A 24,246-nucleotide genomic window follows, 5' to 3' on the forward strand; every position below is an offset into this window, starting at 1 on the left:
TTAAAAAGTATAAAAGTTACAAAGTTGAAAAATACAAAGCACATATGGCATAAGCAAGACCTACGCAACAAAGTTTGAATGAAGTTTCTACGTTAAACGGTTGAAGCTGAATTGCGAGCGTTAGAAGAAGAAGTTTAATAATAAGAAGCCTAGGAAGAACAGTACAGTGCATTTTCATGCACTGTAATAATAAGAAGAAAAGGAAGAACAGTACAGTGCATTTTCATGCACTGTAATAACTAGAAATGCAATTCCAAGGAATTACCAGTGCATGAAAATGCAAAAATAGATAGATAATGTAGATATGGTTACAAAGGTGTAGCTAGGGTAAACATGGTGGTTGCATAGTTTACAGAGAGTTGATAGTGTGAAGGTAGACAGTTTAAAGCTGAAACATTCCACTTCTAACTTAACTTATGATTTCTATTCCTGTTAAAATGATAACTATGGTAACTATGATAACCAGGTTGATTGTTAACTTAGCTACTGATTTCATGCAGTTATGGTAAAAATGTTAACTATGCTAACTATGCTCACAGTGCTAACCAGGTTGATTAGCTAACTTAGCTAATGATTTCTAGCAGTTATGTTAAAAATGCTAACTATGCTAGCAATGCTAACTATGGTAACAAGGCTAACCAGGTTGTTTAGCTTACTTAACTGATGATTTCTAGCAATAATGCTAAAAATGCTAACAATGCTAAAATTGCTAACAATGCTAACCAGGTTGATTAGCTAACTTAGCTAATCATTTCTAGCAGTTATGCTAAAAATGCTAACTATGCTAACAATGCTAACTATGCTAACCATGGTAACTAGCTAACTTGCTAGTGAGGACTTTTATTTTGAAACATTTGTTGCTAGGGTATCCATGGTGGCCACTATCAGGAAACAAGAAGTTACTGCAGTATAATCATGTTGGTTGCTATGGAAACGGTCATAAACGCTTAATTTCAATGGTTGCTATGTTGGTTGCTAGGTACATGGAGGTTTCATGTAGTTGACTGGAGGCATAGTTGATGATAACTGACAGTTGGAATGGTTGAACAGTTAAATAGTTGAGTAGTTTCAATGGTTAAATGATTTAATAGTGTATTATTGCAGTGAGGACTTTTATTTTGAAACAGTTTTGGACGGAGGAAACAGGATATGTAGTCTTAATGAGATTGTATGCTTAAAGCCTGAGACAGAAGGTGCCTCTCATATAGCGTTTACGCGTCCTCTCTCGCTCCTCACTGATCTACATAAAGAATGATGGAGCGGCAACAATGGGATAGTCTAGCCCTTCTTCTATCTTTCTTTATGTAGATCATTGAGGATCGAGGAGCGAGGGAGGACATATAAACGCTACTTGAGAGGGACCCACAGTAAATACTTTAAAAGTTGTATGTAGATAGTCTAATTAATGTTGATAGACAGAATGTTTAACAGTAGTTCAAACGACCAAACTTTGCGTCCTTGTTTGCGATTGAGAGTTTGAACTACCTTTTCTAGAAACACCAAATTCAAGAACGACGGAGCGAACTCCCAAGATTGCGACGCAAGTTAGCAAACGACGCTTTCTAGAAACGCACCCCAGGTTGATTAGCTAACTTAACCGATGATTTCTAGCAGTAATGTTAAAAATGCTAACTATGCTAACAATGCTAAATTTGCTGACAATGCTAACCAGGTTGATTAGCTAACTTAGTTGATGATTTTTTGCAGTTATGCTAAAAATGCTAACTATGTTAACAATGTTAACTATGCTAACCATGCTAACTAGCTAACTTGCTAGTGAGGACTTTTATTTTGAAACATTTGTTGCTAGGGTATCCATGGTGGCCACTATCAGGAAACAAGAAGTTACTGCAGTATAATCATGTTGGTTGCTATGGAAACGGTCATAAACGCTTAATTTTAATGGTTGCTATGTTGGTTGCTAGGTACATGGAGGTTTCATGTAGTTGACTGGAGGCATAGTTGATGATAACTGACAGTTGGAATGGTTGAACAGTTAAATAGTTGAGTAGTTTCAATGGTCAAATGATTTAATAGTGTATTATTGCAGTGAGGACTTTTATTTTGAAACAGTTGTGGACAGAGGAAACAGTTAACAGGATCTGTAGTCTTAATGAGATTGTATGCTTAAAGCCTGAGACAGAAGGTGCCTCTCATATAGCGTTTACGCGTCCTCTCTCGCTCCTCACTGATCTACATAAAGAATGATGGAGCGGCAACAATGGGATAGTCTAGCCCTTCTTCTATCTTTCTTTATGTAGATCATTGAGGATCAAGGAGCGAGGGAGGACATATAAACGCTGCTTGATAGCAATAAATACTTTAAAAGTTGTATGTAGATAGTCTAATTAATGTTGATAGACAGAATGTTTAATGGATGTTGATAGGCAGATTGTTTAATAGATATTGATTGACAGTTTAATGGTGGATGAGTGAATGGTCTGAAGAAGATGAATGGATAGAAGGTTGGATGGAATGTGCCTTATATTCTTGTTAAGAGAGACACTGATACAGCTCTCTAGCTGAGAGTAGTTGACACAGGTGTAATCAATTTAACTGGCTAGTCTTAAGAGAGCCAGAGTGTACTCTTACAGCCTGAGACAGAGTAAATAATTGAAAAGTTGAAGGTAGATAGTCTAATTAATGTTGATAGACAGAGAGTTTAATGGATGTTGATAGACAGATTGTTTAATAGATGTTGATAGACAGTTTAATGGGTGGATGAGTGAATGGTCTGAAGAAGATGAATGGATAGAATGTTGGATGGAATGTGCCTTATATTCTTGTAGAATGGAGAGACACAGCTCTCCACTGAGAGTAGTGGATACAGATACAGGTGTAATCAATTTAACTGGCTAGTCTTAAGAGAGCCAGCCTGAGACAGAGTAGATTGTTTAAAAGTTGAATGTAGAACGTCTAATTGATGTTGATAGGCAGACTGTTTAGAATGGGTGGATGAGTGAATGGTTTGAAGAAGATGAATGGATATAAAGTTGGATGGAATTAGGAGGACTTATTTTGATACTGTTGTGCACAGAGGATACAGGGGAACAGAATATGTAGTCTTCAGAGAGATTGCCTGAGAGAAACTGACAGTTGGTGCCCAGGTGGCTGACCAGCTGGAGTAACATTCTAATTGCTGCCGTGATGTCATAATGAGCAATGTTAAGTCTATGGGGGAAATGGTAATAGTTTTTAACTAATAGTTTAAAAAGTATAAAAGTTACAAAGTTGAAAAATAGAAAGCACATATGGCATAAGCAAGACCTACGCAACAAAGTTTGAATGAAGTTTCTACGTTAAACGGTTGAAGCTGAATTGCGAGCGTTAGAAGAAGAAGTTTAATAATAACTAGAAATGCAATTCCAAGGAATTACCAGTGCATGAAAATGCAAAAATAGATAGATAATGTAGATATGGTTACTAAGGTGTAGCTAGGGTAAACATGGTGGTTGCATAGTTTACAGAGAGTTGATAGTGTGAAGGTAGACAGTTTAAAGATGAAACATTCCAGTTCTAACTTAACTAATGATTTCTATTCATGTTAAAATGTTGATTAGCTAACTTAGCTAATGATTTCTAGCAGTTACGCTAAAAATGCTTATTATGCTAGCAATGCTAACTTTACTAACAATGCTAACCAGGTTGATTAGCTAACTTAACCGATGATTTCTAGCAGTAATGCTAAAAATGCTAACTATGTTAACAATGCTAACTATGCTAACTAGCTAACTTGCTAGTGAGGACTTTTATTTTGAAACATTTGTTGCTAGGGTATCCATGGTGGCCACTATCAGGAAACAAGAAGTTACTGCAGTATAATCATGTTGGTTGCTATGGAAACGGTCATAAACGCTTAATTTTAATGGTTGCTATGTTGGTTGCTAGGTACATGGAGGTTTCATGTAGTTGACTGGAGGCATAGTGGATGATAACTGACAGTTGGAATGGTTGAACAGTTCAATAGTTGAGTAGTTTCAATGGTTAAATGATTTAATAGTGTATTATTGCAGTGAGGACCTTTATTTTGAAACAGTTGTGGACAGAGGAAGTAGTGAAACAGGATCTGTAGTCTTAATGAGATTGTATGCTTAAAGCCTGAGACAGAAGGTGCCTCTCATAGCGTTTACGCGTCCTCTCTCGCTCCTCACTGATCTACATAAAGAATGATGGAGCGGCAACAATGGGATAGTCTAGCCCTTCTTCTATCTTTCTTTATGTAGATCATTGAGGATCGAGGAGCGAGGGAGGACATATAAACGCTGCTTGAGAGGGACCCACAGTAAATACTTTAAAAGTTGTATGTAGATAGTCTAATTAATGTTGATAGATAGAATGTTTAATGGATGTTGATAGGCAGATTGTTTTATATTGATTGACAGTTTAATGGGTGGATGAGTGAATGGTCTGAAGAAGATGAATGGATAGAAGGTTGGATGGAATGTGCCTTATATTCTTGTTAAGAGAGACACTGATACAGCTCTCTGAGAGTAGTTGACACAGGTGTAATCAATTTAACTGGCTAGTCTTAAGAGAGCCAGCCTGAGACAGAGTAAATAATTTAAAAGTTGAATGTAGATAGTCTAATTAATGTTGATAGACAGAGAGTTTAATGGATGTTGATAGACAGATTGTTTAATAGATGTTGATAGACAGTTTAATGGGTGGATGAGTGAATGGTCTGAAGAAGATGAATGGATAAAATGTTGGATGGAATGTGCCTTATATTCTTGTAGAATGGAGAGACACAGCTCTCTACTGAGAGTAGTGGATACAGATACAGGTGTAATCAATTTAACTGGCTAGTCTTAAGAGAGCCAGCCTGAGACAGAGTAGATTGTTTAAAAGTTCAATGTAGAGCGTCTAATTGATGTTGTTGATAGGCAGACTGTTTAGAATGGGTGGATGAGTGAATGGTTTGAAGAAGATGAATGGATATAAAGTTGGATGGAATTAGGAGGACTTATTTTGATACTGTTGTGCACAGAGGATACAGGGGAACAGAATATGTAGTCTTCAGAGAGGAGCCTGAGAGAAACTGACAGTTGGTGCCCAGGTGGCTGACCAGCTGGGGTAACATTCTAATTGCTGCCGTGATGTCATAATGAGCAATGTTAAGTCTATGGGGGAAATGGTGATAGTTTTTAACTAATAGTTTAAAAAGTATAAAAGTTACAAAGTTGAAAAATACAAAGCACATATGGCATAAGCAAGACCTACGCAACAAAGTTTGAATGAAGTTTCTACGTTAAACGGTTGAAGCTGAATTGCGAGCGTTAGAAGAAGAAGTTTAATAACTAGAAATGCAATTCCAAGGAATTACCAGTGCATGAAAATGCAAAAAAAGGTAGATATGGTTACTAAGGTGTAGCTAGGGTAAACATGGTGGTTGCATCGTTTACAGAGAGTTGATAGTGTGAAGGTAGACAGTTTAAAGCTGAAACATTCCAGTTCTAACTTAACTAATGATTTCTATTCATGTTAAAATGTTGATTAGCTAACTTAGCTAATGATTTCTAGCAGTTGTGCTTAAAATGCTAATTATGTTAGCAATGCTAACTTTACTAACAATGCTAACCAGGTTGATTAGCTAACTTAACCGATGATTTCTAGCAGTAATGCTAAAAATGCTCACTATGCTAACAATGCTAGATTTGCTAACAATGCTAACCAGGTTGATTAGCTAACTTAGTTGATGATTTTTTGCAGTTATGCTAAAAATGCTAGCTATGCTAACAAAGCTAACCATGCTAACTAGATAACTTGCTAGTGAGGACTTTTATTTTGAAACATTTGTTGCTAGGGTATCCATGGTGGCCACTATCAGGAAACAAGAAGTTACTGCAGTATAATCATGTTGGTTGCTATGGAAACGGTCATAAACGCTTAATTTTAATGGTTGCTATGTTGGTTGCTAGGTACATGGAGGTTTCATGTAGTTGACTGGAGGCATAGTGGATGATAACTGACAGTTGGAATGGTTGAACAGTTCAATAGTTGAGTAGTTTCAATGGTTAAATGATTTAATAGTGTATTATTGCAGTGAGGACCTTTATTTTGAAACAGTTGTGGACAGAGGACGTAGTGAAACAGGATCTGTAGTCTTAATGAGATTGTATGCTTAAAGCCTAAGACAGAAGGTGCCTCTCATATAGCGTTTACGCGTCCTCTCTCGCTCCTTACTGATCTACATAAAGAATGATGGAGCGGCAACAATGGGATAGTCTAGCCCTTCTTCTATCTTTCTTTATGTAGATCATTGAGGATCGAGGAGCGATGGAGGACATATAAACGCTGCTTGAGAGGGACCCACAGTAAATACTTTAAAAGTTGTATGTAGATAGTCTAATTAATGTTGATAGACAGAATGTTTAATGGATGTTGATAGGCAGATTGTTTAATAGATATTGATTGACAGTTTAATGGGTGGATGAGTGAATGGTCTGAAGAAGATGAATGGATAGAAGGTTGGATGGAATGTGCCTTATATTCTTGTTAAGAGAGACACTGATACAGCTCTCTGAGAGTAGTTGACACAGGTGTAATCAATTTAACTGGCTAGTCTTAAGAGAGCCAGAGTAGCCTACTCTTAAAGCCTGAGACAGAGTAAATAATTTAAAAGTTGAATGTAAATAGTCTAATTAATGTTGATAGACAGAGAGTTTAATGGATGTTGATAGACAGATTGTTTAATAGATGTTGATAGACAGTTTAATGGGTGGATGAGTGAATGGTCTGAAGAAGATGAATGGATAGAATGTTGGATGGAATGTGCCTTATATTCTTGTAGAATGGAGAGACACAGCTCTCTACTGAGAGTAGTGGATACAGATACAGGTGTAATCAATTTAACTGGCTAGTCAGCCTGAGACAGAGTAGATTGTTTAAAAGTTGAATGTAGAGCGTCTAATTGATGTTGATAGGCAGACTGTTTAGAATGGGTGGATGAGTGAATGGTTTGAAGAAGATGAATGGATATAAAGTTGAATGGAATTAGGAGGACTTATTTTGATACTGTTGTGCGCAGAGGATACAGGGGAACAGAACACGAGAACAGAAGTCTTCAGAGAGATTGTAAAGCCTGAGAGAAACTGACAGTTGGTGCCCAGGTGGCTGACCAGCTGGGGTAACATTCTAATTGCTGCCGTGATGTCATAATGAGCCATGTTAAGTCTATGGGGGAAATTGTAATAGTTTTTAACTAATAGTTTAAAAAGTATAAAAGTTACAAAGTTGAAAAATACAAAGCCCACATCGCGTAAGTAAGACCTACGCGTCAAAATTTGAATGGAGTTTCTACGTTAAGCGGTTGAAGCTGAATTGCGTGCGTTAGAAGAAGAATAATAAGAAGAAGAAGAAGAAGAAGACCGAGGAAGAACAGTACAGTGCATTTTCATGCACTGTAATAAGAAGCCTAGGAAGAACAGTACAGTGCATTTTCATGCACTGTAATAATAAGAAGAAAAGGAAGAACAGTACAGTGCATTTTCATGCACTGTAATAACTAGAAATGCAATTCCAAGGAATTACCAGTGCATGAAAATGCAAAAATAGATAGATAATGTAGATATGGTTACAAAGGTGTAGCTAGGGTAAACATGGTGGTTGCATAGTTTACAGAGAGTTGATAGTGTGAAGGTAGACAGTTTAAAGCTGAAACATTCCACTTCTAACTTAACTTATGATTTCTATTCCTGTTAAAATGATAACTATGGTAACTATGATAACCAGGTTGATTGTTAACTTAGCTACTGATTTCATGCAGTTATGGTAAAAATGTTAACTATGCTAACTATGCTCACAGTGCTAACCAGGTTGATTAGCTAACTTAGCTAATGATTTCTAGCAGTTATGTTAAAAATGCTAACTATGCTAGCAATGCTAACTATGGTAACAAGGCTAACCAGGTTGTTTAGCTTACTTAACTGATGATTTCTAGCAATAATGCTAAAAATGCTAACAATGCTAAAATTGCTAACAATGCTAACCAGGTTGATTAGCTAACTTAGCTAATCATTTCTAGCAGTTATGCTAAAAATGCTAACTATGCTAACAATGCTAACTATGCTAACCATGGTAACTAGCTAACTTGCTAGTGAGGACTTTTATTTTGAAACATTTGTTGCTAGGGTATCCATGGTGGCCACTATCAGGAAACAAGAAGTTACTGCAGTATAATCATGTTGGTTGCTATGGAAACGGTCATAAACGCTTAATTTCAATGGTTGCTATGTTGGTTGCTAGGTACATGGAGGTTTCATGTAGTTGACTGGAGGCATAGTTGATGATAACTGACAGTTGGAATGGTTGAACAGTTAAATAGTTGAGTAGTTTCAATGGTTAAATGATTTAATAGTGTATTATTGCAGTGAGGACTTTTATTTTGAAACAGTTTTGGACGGAGGAAACAGGATATGTAGTCTTAATGAGATTGTATGCTTAAAGCCTGAGACAGAAGGTGCCTCTCATATAGCGTTTACGCGTCCTCTCTCGCTCCTCACTGATCTACATAAAGAATGATGGAGCGGCAACAATGGGATAGTCTAGCCCTTCTTCTATCTTTCTTTATGTAGATCATTGAGGATCGAGGAGCGAGGGAGGACATATAAACGCTACTTGAGAGGGACCCACAGTAAATACTTTAAAAGTTGTATGTAGATAGTCTAATTAATGTTGATAGACAGAATGTTTAATGGATGTTGATAGGCAGATTGTTTAATAGATATTGATTGACAGTTTAATGGGTGGATGAGTGAATGGTCTGAAGAAGATGAATGGATAGAAGGTTGGATGGAATGTGCCTTATATTCTTGTTAAGAGAGACACTGATACAGCTATCTGAGAGTAGTTGATACAGGTGTAATCAATTTAACTGGCTAGTCTTAAGAGAGCCACAGTGTACTCTTAAAGCCTGAGACAGAGTAAATAATTTAAAAGTTGAATGTAGATAGTCTAATTAATGTTGATAGACAGAGAGTTTAATGGATGTTGATAGACAGGTTGTTTAATAAATGTTGATAGACAGTTTAATGGGTGGATGAGTGAATGGTCTGAAGAAAATGAATGGATAGAATGTTGGATGGAATGTGCCTTATATTCTTGTAGAATGGAGAGACAGCTCTCTACTGAGAGTAGTGGATACAGATACAGGTGTAATCAATTTAACTGGCTAGTCTTAAGAGAGCCAGCCTGAGACAGAGTAGATTGTTTAAAAGTTGAATGTAGAGCGTCTAATTGATGTTGATAGGCAGACTGTTTAGAATGGGTGGATGAGTGAATGGTTTGAAGAAGATGAATGGATATAAAGTTGGATGGAATTAGGAGGACTTATTTTGATACTGTTGTGCGCAGAGGATACAGGGGAACAGAATATGTAGTCTTCAGGGATATTGTAAAGCCTGAGAGAAACTGACAGTTGGTGCCCAGGTGGCTGACCAGCTGGAGTAAGATTCTAATTGCTGCCGTGATGTCATAATGAGCAATGTTAAGTCTATGGGGGAAATTGTAATAGTTTTTAACTAATAGTTTAAAAAGTATAAAAGTTACAAAGTTGAAAAATATAAAGCAGGCATGGCATAAGCAAGACCTACGCAACAACGTTTGAATGAAGTTTCTACGTTAAACGGTTGAAGCTGAATTGGCTGCGTTAGAAGAAGAAGTTTAATAATAACTAGAAATGCAATTCCAAGGAATTACCAGTGCATGAAAATGCAAAAATAGATAGATAATGTAGATATGGTTACTGAGGTGTAGCTAGGGTAAACATGGTGGTTGCATAGTTTACAGAGAGTTGATAGTGTGAAGGTAGACAGTTTAAAGATGAAACATTCCAGTTCTAACTTAACTAATGATTTCTATTCATGTTAAAATGTTGATTAGCTAACTTAGCTAATGATTTCTAGCAGTTAAGCTACAAATGCTAATTATGCTAGCAATGCTAACTTTACTAACAATGCTAACCAGGTTGATTAGCTAACTTATCGATGATTTCTAGCAGTAATGTTAAAAATGCTAACTATGCTAACAATGCTAAATTTGCTGACAATGCTAACCAGGTTGATTAGCTAACTTAGTTGATGATTTTTTGCAGTTATGCTAAAAATACTAACTATGTTAACAATGTTAACTATGCTAACCATGCTAACTAGCTAACTTGCTAGTGAGGACTTTTATTTTGAAACATTTGTTGCTAGGGTATCCATGGTGGCCACTATCAGGAAACAAGAAGTTACTGCAGTATAATCATGTTGGTTGCTATAGAAACGGTTATAAACACTTAATTTTAATGGTTGCTATGTTGGTTGCTAGGTACATGGAGGTTTCATGTAGTTGACTGGAGGCATAGTTGATGATAACTGACAGTTGGAATGGTTGAACAGTTCAATAGTCGAGTAGTTTCAATGGTTAAATGATTTAATAGTGTATTATTGCAGTGAGGACCTTTATTTTGAAACAGTTGTGGACAGAGGAAGTAGTGAAACAGGATCTGTAGTCTTAATGAGATTGTATGCTTAAAGCCTGAGACAGAAGGTGCCTCTCATAGCGTTTACGCGTCCTCTCTCGCTCCTCACTGATCTACATAAAGAATGATGGAGCGGCAACAATGGGATAGTCTAGCCCTTCTTCTATCTTTCTTTATGTAGATCATTGAGGATCGAGGAGCGAGGGAGGACATATAAACGCTGCTTGAGAGGGACCCACAGTAAATACTTTAAAAGTTGTATGTAGATAGTCTAATTAATGTTGATAGACAGAATGTTTAATGGATGTTGATAGGCAGATTGTTTAATAGATATTGATTGACAGTTTAATGGGTGGATGAGTGAATGGTCTGAAGAAGATGAGTGGATAGAAGGTTGGATGGAATGTGCCTTATATTCTTGTTAAGAGAGACACTGATACAGCTCTCTGAGAGTAGTTGACACAGGTGTAATCAATTTAACTGGCTAGTCTTAAGAGAGCCAGAATACTCTTAAAGCCTGAGACAGAGTAAATAATTTAAAAGTTGAATGTAGATAGTCTAATTAATGTTGATAGACAGAGAGTTTAATGGATGTTGATAGACAGATTGTTTAATAGATGTTGATAGACAGTTTAATGGGTGGATGAGTGAATGGTCTGAAGAAGATGAATGGATAGAATGTTGGATGGAATGTGCCTTATATTCTTGTAGAATGGAGAGACACAGCTCTCTACTGAGAGTAGTGGATACAGATACAGGTGTAATCAATTTAACTGGCTAGTCTTAAGAGAGCCAGCCTGAGACAGAGTAGATTGTTTAAAAGTTCAATGTAGAGCGTCTAATTGATGTTGTTGATAGGCAGACTGTTTAGAATGGGTGGATGAGTGAATGGTTTGAAGAAGATGAATGGATATAAAGTTGGATGGAATTAGGAGGACTTATTTTGATACTGTTGTGCGCAGAGGATACAGGGGAACAGAATATGTAGTCTTCAGAGAGGAGCCTGAGAGAAACTGACAGTTGGTGCCCAGGTGGCTGACCAGCTGGGGTAACATTCTAATTGCTGCCGTGATGTCATAATGAGCAATGTTAAGTCTATGGGGGAAATGGTGATAGTTTTTAACTAATAGTTTAAAAAGTATAAAAGTTACAAAGTTGAAAAATACAAAGCACATATGGCATAAGCAAGACCTACGCAACAAAGTTTGAATGAAGTTTCTACGTTAAACGGTTGAAGCTGAATTGCGAGCGTTAGAAGAAGAAGTTTAATAATAAGAAGCCTAGGAAGAACAGTACAGTGCATTTTCATGCACTGTAATAACTAGAAATGCAATTCCAAGGAATTACCAGTGCATGAAAATGCAGAAATAGATAGATAATGTAGATATGGTTACTAAGGTGTAGCTAGGGTAAACATGGTGGTTGCATAGTTTACAGAGAGTTGATAGTGTGAAGGTAGACTGTTTAAAGATGAAACATTCCAGTTCTAACTGAGCTAATTCATGTTAATTCTATTCATGTTAAATGTTGATTAGCTAACTTAGCTAATGATTTCTAGCAGTTACGCTAAAAATGCTAATTATGCTAGCAATGCTAACTTTACTAACAATGCTAACCAGGTTGATTAGCTAACTTAACCAATGATTTCTAGCAGTAATGCTAAAAATGCTAACTATGCTAACAATGCTAAGTTTGCTAACAATGCTAACCAGGTTGATTAGCTAACTTAGTTGATGATTTTTTGCAGTTATGCTAAAAATGCTAACTATGCTAACAATGCTAACTAGCGAACTTGCTAGTGAGGACTTTTATTTTGAAACATTTGTTGCTAGGGTATCCATGGTGGCCACTATCAGGAAACAAGAAGTTACTGCAGTATAATCATGTTGGTTGCTATGGAAACGGTCATAAAGGCTTAATTTTAATGGTTGCTATGTTAGTTGCTAGGTACATGGAGGTTTCATGTGGTTGACTGGAGGCATAGTGGATGATAACTGACAGTTGGAATGGTTGAACAGTTCAATAGTTGAGTAGTTTAAATGGTTAAATGATTTAATAGTGTATTATTGCAGTGAGGACTTTTATTTTGAAACATTTGTTGCTAGGGTATCCATGGTGGCCACTATCAGGAAACAAGAAGTTACTGCAGTATAATCATGTTGGTTGCTATGGAAACGGTCATAAACACTTAATTTTAATCGTTGCTATGTTGGTTGCTAGGTACATGGAGGTTTCATGTAGTTGACTGGAGGCATAGTGGATGATAACTGACAGTTGGAATGGTTGAACAGTTCAATAGTTGAGTAGTTTCAATGGTTAAATGATTTAATAGTGTATTATTGCAGTGAGGACCTTTATTTTGAAACAGTTGTGGACAGAGGAAACAGACAGGATATGTAGTCTTCTGAGAGACTGTATGCTAAAGCCAGAGAAACTGACAGTTGGTGCCCAGGTGGCCAGCCACCTGGCCTAAGATTCTAATTGCTGCCGTGATGTCATAATGAGCAATGTTAAGTCTATGGGGGAAATTGTAATAGTTTTTAACTAATAGTTTAAAAAGTATAAAAGTTACAAAGTTGATATATACAAAGCCCACATCGCGTAAGGAAGATCTACGTAACACAGTTTGAATGAAGTTTCTACGTTAAACGGTTCAGGCTGAATTGCGTGCGTTAGAAGAAGAATAATAAGAAGATGAAGAAGTTGAAGACTAGGAAGAACAGTACAGTGCATTTTCATGCACTGTAATAATAACTAGAAATGCAATTCCAAGGAATTACCAGTGCATGAAAATGCAAAAATAGATAGATAATGTAGATATGGTTACTAAGGTGTAGCTAGGGTAAACATGGTGGTTGCATTGTTTACAGAGAGATGATAGTGTGAAGGTAGACAGTTCAAAGATGAAACATTCCAGTTCTAACTTAAGGCTGGCTTACATTGCACGATTTTGGTCTGTTTTAACAGTCGGCGACTAAATTTCCAAAATCGGGCGGAAATCTTGGGAGTTGTACTGAAATCGCAGCGCGCTCCCGTCACCTAAATCGTTTAGTGTAAGGTGCCAATCTTAGTGGTTTTAAGTCCGTCGGAGGCAGTCTTTTTCTAGTTTTGCCGTTACGACAATATCAAACATGTTTGATATTATCGGAAGTCTTTTCAGTCGTGGCTCATGCAAATAGTGACGTGAACATTAAAAACCAATAGTAACCTTGCGCGAACATGAAACAGGAAGGGGCAAAATAGGCGACAGCTGTAGCCTTTATGATTATTTGTTATTTCATTTCTTATAATGTATTAGTCGGCTGTTCTACGTGACAGAACAACTCTATATCTGTTAGTGATGTCACACATCAAACAATGCTGCAGAAACGCGAAAAAAATACTTTGATATGAGTAGGCTATCATGTGATTTCCTGTGAATGATGACGTGTAGCCTATTGCACGATGGAAATAATTTGAAGGAATCTAGCAACAGTCTTGTAAATAGTGACCCACAGTCTTTGCAAAATCCTAATCTGAGACTGGCCTGTGACTAGACTGTGAATGAATTGTCTTTAGATGTGAGAGGGTCTGAGACTGTAGTCTTTCAAAAATCTTTTCCAAATCTTTGCAAAGTCTGGCAATGTAAGGTAGGCTTTAGCTAATGATTTCTAGCAGTTACGCTAAAAATGCTAATTATGCTAGCAATGCTAACTTTACTAACAATGCTAACCAGGTTGATTAGCTAACTTAGCCAATCATTTCTAGCAGTAATGTTAAAAATGCTAACTATGTTAACAATGCTAAATGTGCTAACAATGCTAACCAGGTTGATTAGATAACTTAGTTGATGATTTTTTGCAGTTATGCTAAAAAATGCTAACTATGCTAACAATGCTAACTGTGCTAACCATGCTAACTAGCTAACTTGCTAGTGAGGACTTTTATTTTGAAACATTTGTTGCTAGGGTATCCATGGTGGCCACTATCAGGAAACAAGAAGTTACTGCAGTATAATCATGTTGGTTGCTATGGAAACGGTCATAAACACTTAATTTTAATGGTTGCTATGTTGGTTGCTAGGTACATGGAGGTTTCATGTAGTTGACTGGAGGCATAGTGGATGATAACTGACAGTTGGAATGGTTGAACAGTTCAATAGTTGAGTAGTTTCAATGGTTAAATGATTTAATAGTGTATTATTGCAGTGAGGACTTTTATTTTGAAACAGTTGTGGACAGAGGAAACAGTTAACAGGATATGTAGTCTTCTGAGAGACTGTATGCTTAAAGCCAGAGAAACTGACAGTTGGTGCCCAGGTGGCCGGCCACCTGGCCTAAGATTCTAATTGCTGCCGTGATGTCATAATGAGCAATGTTAAGTCTATGGGGGAAATTGTAATAGTTTTTAACTAATAGTTTAAAAAGTATAAAAGTTACAAAGTTGAAAAATACAAAGCAGGCATGGCATAAGCAAGACCTACGCAACAACGTTTGAATGAAGTTTCTACGTTAAACGGTTGAAGCTGAATTGGCTGCGTTAGAAGAAGAAGTTTAATAAGAAGACTTGGAATAACAGTACAGTGCATTTTCATGCACTGTAATAAGAAGACTTGGAATAACAGTACAGTGCATTTTCATGCACTGTAATAATAAGAAGAATAGGAAGAACAGTACAGTGCATTTTCATGCACTGTAATAAGAAGCCTAGGAAGAACAGTACAGTGCATTTTCATGCACTGTAATAATAAGAAGTCTAGGAAGAACAGTACAGTGCATTTTCATGCACTGTAATAAGAAGTCTAGGAAGAACAGTACAGTGCATTTTCATGCACTGTAATTATTTAGTCAGAGTGCTGGCAATTCAGAGTGCTTAATTATTTGCATTTTTTTTTTTTTTTTAAATAATAGGCATCAGTCAATATCCCAGAATATTAAGCCGATTAGCAGGCAGGTGGATCTGCTGGCAGCCCAGTTTTGTTGTTGCTGTGGAACACGTGTGATGCATACTGTTCATTGTATTAACTAGCAGACTCCAGACAGAACCTTTGGAAGAGAACAGTATACAACGCTGTTCCTGGAAGAGAAAACAGAGAGGCTTAATTTCCCATCATCTTATCATTCTTTATCATGCAAATACAGGGGGAAAACAGCCAAACATTGGCAGCATACAGTAATATCGCCCATCGGCTGACCTTGATTTCTAAGATCAGCATCGACCATATTGGTTGACTTCTACTGTAATGGTACTACGGTATCTGCCTCAGCCCCCTCTTCTCACCCACTCCTCACTGACATATTACGACATCCTGTCAAGAAGCATTTTTAGGCATTTAGTCAGTGTTACAAGTTGTGTAACAGTCAACTCAAGGTGATCTGAATGTGACTGCTCACATTCCTGTGAAAGGCATCATTAATGTGCATGGTGGATAAACTGGAGTGCTTGTTTGAGCCTAATAAATGCATGCATGTGAGATTGAGACTACTGTGAAGGTATGCAGGCTCCAGTTCGCAGAAGTGAGCAAGAGAGCAAAATCTAATGGGGATGGTTGGTAACAGTTTAAATAATGGTAATAATTTAAAATGAGTGCTGTATATTTAATAAATGTTATTTTTCTTTTAGAGCGTTTGGTGTTGACGGGAACAGACCATGCTGCAACTGCCTATGTTGGTCAAGAGGTCATTCTGAGCTGTTTTGTGGATTCCCATATTCCCCCTGAAGAGGTGTCCTGGACAAAGGTTGATTCAGATAAAAGTCAAATTCTAGTTTTACTTTTTCAAGACAATGAAACATATCCAGACTCAGCACATGCAAGTTACCGAGGCAGAACAGAGTTCTTCAATGCAGAGATTCCCAAAGGCAACTTCTCCCTGAGACTGAAGGATGTCAGGACGGAAGACAAAGGGGAGTACATGTGTGAAGCCCACAGTGGTCATCTATCAGCCAACACCACTGTTGTACTGGAGGGACTGGGTAGGTGCTCATCACACACTAAGATGTAGAAACATAAAACAGAATTTTAAACTATTCAGCTTACACATTTCAGCTAGTATATCGATATATATTTATCTGCCTCTGTCAGAAGGCCTTAACTCTTAAATTATGTTGAAAGTGTGTGTTGAATAACAATTCATTCAAAAATGACATAGAAATGATCAGAAAAAAAAAGTGGCTCAAAGATCAGTTTATGACCCAGAATTTAATTGTCCATTAATGTGATTTTCTCAAATGTTTCTCAAAAGTGTCTACAAGACTTAAAATGTATGAGAATTGAAATGTAGATTAGTTATGAATTGCCATAGCTGTGATTCAACTACCCTCTCCCTCTCCATAGGTATGTCTTCTATGCACATACTGGTATTAGTATTGTGCTGTGCTGCCATTATAGTGGCACTGGTCGTTTCTGCTCTGATCCTTGTGGATATCAAAGGTAAGTTTTCCTATACTGTTCACATGTCTGTTTTTAATTACTTTGAACTTTGATGTTGTCTGAACCTCATTCAAATCCAATCTGGGCATACTCAAATAAATATGTGTAATTTGTTATACTGTATCACCAGATGAACAGTATTGATCTATCTAATGTGCTTAGATGGTGGTGACATGCTAGCCAGTTTGTTATTGTAGAGTAGGAATGTACGCATATCAACCACAGGTCAGGTCTCCGTCAGGTACCTGGGCTAATGCATCTTTTGGTCAGTATTGGTGTGGCCAGAAAAGGCAACATGGCCAGAGGAGGCAATATTCATAATACAGCTTATTGTGTGTGACTTTATCACTGCAATCATGTGGGCATTGATGAGGATTTGACCAAAGGGTGTCTATTGTGTACGAGGCAGAGCAGATAGGTATAAGTATTTAATCTGGAGGGTCAGTGGATTATCCTGCCTCTGTGCTCTGTTTTCAGTTCAGTTTCAGTTGCAGGAATCCACTTTGTCTTATTAACTATCATTACCATTTTGCCTACCAACATTGCCTGTGTATCTCAAGTGGCTTCATTTTCTGATCTCCCAGACAGAGGTTCCTCCTACTCAATAGACCTCTGTAGTTTGCTTACAAACTTTTGCCCATAATTGAAGCTAGCTACCTATGGCAAGCTGCATTGCAAGTTAACTCTGGAGTAGCAGAAATCAAAGTTTTCTGTCTCAACTTACGGAAGATCACAAGAGCCACTCGAAGGCAGAGGACAAAAGTGTGTTGAGCAAAACATCTGCTTATCAGACTTCTTCGTCCTTGCCAGAGTTTAACAGGTGTGATAATTCAAAACCCCCATGTTATCTTTCCTTAGGAAAAATTGCAAGATACCAGATCTCAAAGATGACAGCTTTTTTATAGGCGAACTTTAGAGGTCTATGCCCTGGTGTTGCCTGGGGTCCTCTTTAGCAAAGGCAATGCTGCTCTAAGGGAGTGCTATGAGGCATCACAGAAGGATGCAGCAGCCCTCTAGTCTCTGTTCTTGTGCAGAGCGGCTCCAGCAACACAGACCTAGGCTCCTCTCATCACAAGCTCCATCCACAGGACCTTTTAGCTCTGGCAGCCCACGTCAAAGGCTCCTGCCCTGCCTGCCCACCCTGTGAAATTAAGTGCATAGGCACAAGCACTAACACTCCACCCACTCTCCTTCCTCAATCACATTTAAATATGCTAATTAAAATATAGAAGGCCGCTCAAAAACACAAACACAATTTTGCAATATTAAGCAAGAAAGATGCCGAATGCAAGATTTTTCACGTTTATTTCACTCGACAGTGAGCAAGAAAGATGCCGAATGCAAGATTTTTGTGCAAGCTTTGTGCATGGTCTTGCGTGGGTTCAAGTTTGTCTTCGAAGAGTTCTGTTCAGCCTCGCTCCTGACTGATCTGGAGCTTGATGTGGCTTCCACATCACATCCCATGCTCTGTTCCGCCACTTGTCTGGCTCACATGTGGCCTTGCTTCCCCCTCTTGGCTCTGGGTGCCCTAATGCCTCTGTGGGCTGCTCAGGGATCCCCACACATTATATTTCCCTGCGCCCTGCCTCACCACTCACCAGGCCAGCTTGGTGTGCTTGCATGGTTTGTGTGCCCTTCATCATCACACTTACAGCAGTCCTACCCACGTCTATCCCTCCACTGCAAAGTGGTTTTGAGACAGGAGATCAGGGAAAAGCACATCATCCAGCCAGTTTTGTGGAGGTCTTTGACACAGGTCTCTACAGCAGACAATTTATCATGGTGAAGAAGTTTGGTGCTCTTAAAAAAAAAAAAAAACGATGGAGACTGTAATAGGTCTTTTTTTACCCCAAAGTAGCTTAGAGTAGAAGCATAATCTTGGTGTCAAATGAAAGCCAACCCTCTGGAGTTTCTTGTTTGTATCTAGATTGCATGTCAGTGACTGTCATCTTTTCAGTTGACACATAGTCAGTCAACATTCACGTTGACACAAAGACCATGTGCCATCCAGTGTGCCAATTCATGGTACATCGATACATCCGGACCTGAAACCTATCCCTATGCATTTGTCTCTGGCCAATCCCTTCATGCCCTAAGTCTAAGATATCATTCTACCCTCATTTATCAAGGCCCAGCAGAGATCACATAGGGCTAGTTGAGCTATAAAACTATGGAACATATTTCAGATTGTAATGAAACCATGTTCAGACTGCTGCTCACATAGCAAGGAACAAGCATGAATACATTTCATTAAAATGCATACTTCAAATTTCACTCATCTTGATGCTCTCTGTGACTGTGAAGGGCTGAGCCAGATGATCAAAGGATGCAGGAGATACAATTAAGGGCTTGGGAGCTTGATTTAATCAGTCGATGGATGCAAACAGTTCAAGTTCGGAAGTTGTGGTGTGACTTGCCTTTTGGTCACCCAGGCAGATAATTTCATTGCCCATTTAGCTGGATGTAATCATTCTCCGAGTAGATTCTGCCCAGTTCCTTCTGGGATGCACATTCAGTGTGCACAGCTGCCAGAGGCTACTAAGTCTCCTCTCAGCTGCATCAGCCACAGTGCCACTAGGCCTGCTGGCCATGTGCAAGCCTGGCTCATCAGCCACTGTGGGCCAGATGTACTAACGTTTTGCGCCTATTTCAGGCGTAGCGTGCGCGTAAAAACATGGGGAGGATATGTATTAACAGGCCGAAACGCGCAGACTGCCTGCCGTAGGAGCTGAGAATGGCTATTTGCGTTTTTCCGTGTCATGCATATTAATTCCTGGGCGGATCAGCTGAAAATGGGTGTAACGCGCAAGTACAGGGGAGGAGAGGTGCTATTAGCGATCGATTAAGTATTCCGCCATATGTATGAAAACAGCGCACGTCTATTTTGCGTCGAAAAACTTCCGCCTGCTAAAAGCAGGTGTAATCCAAATTGCGGTTGACTGCTTCTCTTAGAAAAACGTTTACAGACAGCTGAATCAGTATTCAGAGCATCAGTTTTCTTCATTGTACTATGTCAAAAGCAACCTTAACTTTCGTTTGCCTCTGTAATATCGTATTGTCTCTTTCAAGACATAGCCCTTCTCAATCTGTTAGACTCTATTTTAAGTCATAGCCCTGGTCTACGTGTAGTAAATAGTTCAAGTATTTTTTTTTTTTAGTGGATTAGTAGAACTACTAGGCCTACTCTGTCTGTCGCTGCTTGTTGACATTTCTTTGTATCATGTATGATCGCTAAACTTTGATTATTTTTAATGTTGCAATATTCAACTGCGCTTGTCGTTCAGCTCCGCACAGCGCAATTGGCGTTGTACAGGGGGCGGGAACGGGCGGTGTTGGACGCAGTTAACGTAATGAAGTGACAGCTTAGTAAATTCCACGCAATATAGTAAAGCACAGCGTTCGCATTCTGCACATACGAAAACTCGGTATTAGCGCTGTCTTAGTACATCTGGCCCTGTGTTCACCCTTCCTGCCAAATGCAGTTGGCTCACAGTGGTCAAGCAGCGGTGGATTGAACCATTCTGGTACTCCTCTGGCTTACTGGCACACAGGCATGCCATTGGGCCAGGTGAGCCACAGGCGTGTAGTGTCCACAGATACCTCTCTACATGGATGGGGTGCCCTACAGTATATGAGGGCCGAATGGCCAGCGGTGTGTGGAAGAGTGCACAGAGGCACCTACACATCAATGTCCTGGAGCTGTACACAGTGCTCTTCACACTGAAACATTTTTACCCCCAACTATCCGGTTGTCATGTTCTGATCAAAACAGACAATGTGGTGACACTGGCATATAACAATAGGCAGGGTTGCTTTCATTCTCCTTCTGGCAAGGAGACTGTATTGTGGGCACACATGCATCTGTTGTCACTATGTGCAATATACTTCACTAGTGCACTGGCAGTGGCACATGACTGGATCTTGTGCAGGGGCTGCCTGCACCAGTCAAAATTATGCCTGAACCCTCAGGTTATGATAGGCATTTGGAATCGCAACAGGTCGCCCTGTTCACATCAACAGAATCCACCCACTGCAAACTGTGGTTCTCGAATTCATAGGGACAACCTTCCGCTGGGTCTGGATGTGTTTGTGTGACCTTAAATGTTCCTGTACGCCTTTCCCCAGTTCATGACCACCTCGGCGCTGCCGAACAAGGTATGTGTGGATTACCACTCGGTGATACAAAATTAATATCCCCTCCTTGGCCACACCTCAGGTCAAGGTTGAGCGGGATGCCAATGTTTTTTTCCTGTAGTAAGAGATATGGCTAAACAAACTCTGCCCAATGAGAGTGCAAGATAACTGTTTGTCTGCTATGTCGCTTTGGAATAGAGAACACCAGTAATACTACAGTATATTTAAATGCATAGAGTTGGTGTTTGATATGAGATGACAATATCCTTTTGAGATTCACACACTGTACTGTGTGAGCATACAGTGCTCTGTATTAAAGTGGACTGATGGAAGTACACCAAATGAAAAGGTGAAGAATGAACAAAGCTGTTTTATCTCCTTTAACCATTTTTCTTCTTTATCGATTTTTATTTATTTTTATTAGAAAACTTTAGAAGATTCTAAAGTCTCGTTACGCCGAATCCTGCATACATTCCTAAGGTCATATCCCATATGCGAGACACTGAATGAATGCTTGAAAGAGAACTTAAGGTTACGACCGTAACCCTGGTTCTCTGATAGCATGAGTGAGGTATCTCACCGGACCATCCTTGCTTGGAGCGTGAAGTTGCTACCTTGAATGATGATACGGCAGACGATACAGCAGACGTGGCCAGCCAATCATGGCTGGGATAGTGAGAGAGTGCTTCTGAGAGATACGCAGGGAGGGGTACCCCATATGTGAGGTTTGACACACCTCAAATAGAGATAAAAAGAGAAAACCCCACCCAGACTGAACTTCAGGTCTGTGGGGTACCAAACCTGTGCCGTGGTAGTACCATCACTCCCATCATACTGCCCTCTCCTTCAGGAAACATGCACAGTGCACACAGGCTATCCACACACATCCAACCATACTATCCCAGGGTTTCCCACAAACTAGTGCCTCACCCATCTCTGGGGTTCCCTCACACAGGACACCTAACCTAGGGGTCCCTCATATGGGCCACCCACTTAACCTCCAATAGCCTAGCATTAAGTCATTACTCTCCACCAAATGTCTTAAAGGTAGAGAGCATTCACCAAACATACAACAAAATAAAGTATTTGAAAATACAGTGTTATTTTATTCCATACAACAAAGTAATTGCAGAGGGAGTCAAACTTAAATGCAGCTTTATGATACAACATTGCAGCGAACGTTAATGTTAACGCAAATGCTGTGAATCTGTGGCACTTGGCATGAATTTTAACGGCAGGTTCTTCGCTTTGTTGACAGACACAGCTCATTAACATAATGTCCGGGGGTAACACTAGGAGGGGGGTAGTGTAAGAGCCGGTTCAGGGTTCCAAATGTCCGGTCATGTTATTCAGACATACTGTTTAAAATCCATATAACCTCTGGTTTACATGTACTATGTCTGAAAGTACTGATGTATATTTGGCTGTAGTCACAGCCTTTCTGTCACACTGTCCATTTTATGGAGAAACTAACCAAGGTACCAAAAGTTGTCCGGAAGACGTCTGAATTCTAATATACAGTAAATACTAATTCTAATATAAAATACTTATTTTAAAGTTGTTTGGACACTCTTTACACTTGCAATTTTGTGTTTGTTCCATGGGTAGAGTATTATTCTCTGTGCTATTTGTCCTGTTCCTATGGCTCATTCTGAGTAAACATATTAGTTCATGTATAATTTTCTTACTTACGATTGATAAATAGTATAAGTTATGTAATGGTAGAATATGGTCATGTAGAATAATGTAATAATGAGTGCTTTATGATAACTAATAAAGGGCCAATATGCTACTAATATACTTGTTAGTAAGCAGTTAGTTAATGGTGAATATGTGTAGCCTACCTTAATGTAATGTGTTACCGATGTATTTCATTTGTTATCTAGAAAATCAAAAGATGAGGAGAAGCAAGGTGTTGCATGAATACTCAGCCATGGAGGATGGTGAACTGGATCTGGTTGTTGGAGAGACAATTGAGATTCTTGAAAGGGTAAAAATGCTGTTGTAAAGTGTGCGATAAAATATGTATGGCCTTAATATATTATGTAATTTTATAAACTGTTCATATTTAAACAGTTATCTAAAATATGTTTCTCTGTAATAAAGAAAGACAGACTCTAATTGTATTAATTTTATTCTCCTGTATCACATTGTCTTTATAACATCCTCTCCCCCTTTCTTAGAATGATTCTGGATGGTGCCTAGGGAAAAATAATGACAAAGTGGGCCTTTTGCAATCAAACTATGTACAAGAAATGTCTGGCTTCCAAGGTAGGCTATCATTGGATATATTTCCCAAATGGCAGGGGCTAACTTGCTTGTTGTAATGGCATTTTGAGACCAGTAGAGTGTACTACGAACCTCGCTGAACATAACCAGGCTTTCTTTGCATAACCTGGATCGACAAATAGGAAAGTCACAATCAGATTTGAGTGGTAGGATTTGAGTGGTAGGCTATCACGAAGCTCACTCACGAGTCAATTTGGTTTTCTGCTTTAGTTTCAATGCACATTCCCATAAACGGGGCGTTTAGCGACAGTTCAATCACCTTTACGACATGGAGAATCCACGAGCGAGAGCTGTATATTTTTAACCTGACTCTCGCCAGATCCTGTAGTTCGCTGTCGGCTTCACACAAGGATCTGGGACTTCTCGATAGGAGATGTATTTATGAAGGCGGGTCCTTGTAAAACATCTTTGCATCTGATTTGATAAACCACTTTGATAAGCCTGTTATCTTGAATGACGTGCTAGGCTTCTTCAAGCTGTTGCCAAACCCGGTCGGAAGAAGAGTAAAAACATCCTTGCCACCAATAAATGTCTTCAAAACCATTCTCTGTTAATCTTTTAAAGAATGAATACTCGATAGATTCGACAAAACGGTTGAAATAGCAGAATCAATGTCAGCACAAGACTCCTCACTGCGTGCCGCCATTGTTGTCTGAATCAAACACTCGCTTCGGCGCTCCTGATTGGTTCATCATTATTTACTCCCTGGAAGGAGTTTGGATTGCCCTTGAGTCCAGACCCTTGTGTGGAGCTCAGCGAAACGCCTCTGGTGGAGCATGGCGGAACTACAAGTGTCTGGCGAGAGTCAGGCTAGTATATTTTACCTAGCATGAACAAGTAAGGGATAATGGACGACACTCAGTTCAATTATACAAAGTTAATACACGTAGATGATAAAATGCCCCAAGACGAAGCGGATTAACTTTGTATAATCGAATGGCGTTAAGTCCAT

General features: G+C 38.9%; 1 protein-coding gene across 1 annotated transcript in view; it reads left to right on the forward strand.

Moving 5' to 3' along the window:
- The window catches only part of LOC134095635 (uncharacterized), a 59,068-nt gene that overhangs the window by 14,383 nt on the left and 20,439 nt on the right, over window positions 1-24,246 (forward strand). Inside the window, exons 3-6 of the mRNA XM_062549275.1 lie at window positions 16,064-16,414; window positions 16,776-16,871; window positions 22,892-22,995; window positions 23,189-23,276. Coding sequence (XP_062405259.1) covers window positions 16,064-16,414; window positions 16,776-16,871; window positions 22,892-22,995; window positions 23,189-23,276 — 639 coding nt within the window. The remainder of the gene's footprint in view (window positions 1-16,063; window positions 16,415-16,775; window positions 16,872-22,891; window positions 22,996-23,188; window positions 23,277-24,246) is intronic.

The sequence above is a fragment of the Sardina pilchardus genome, chromosome 11 (genome assembly GCF_963854185.1).
Source record: "Sardina pilchardus chromosome 11, fSarPil1.1, whole genome shotgun sequence".
NCBI classification, from domain to species: domain Eukaryota; kingdom Metazoa; phylum Chordata; class Actinopteri; order Clupeiformes; family Clupeidae; genus Sardina; species Sardina pilchardus.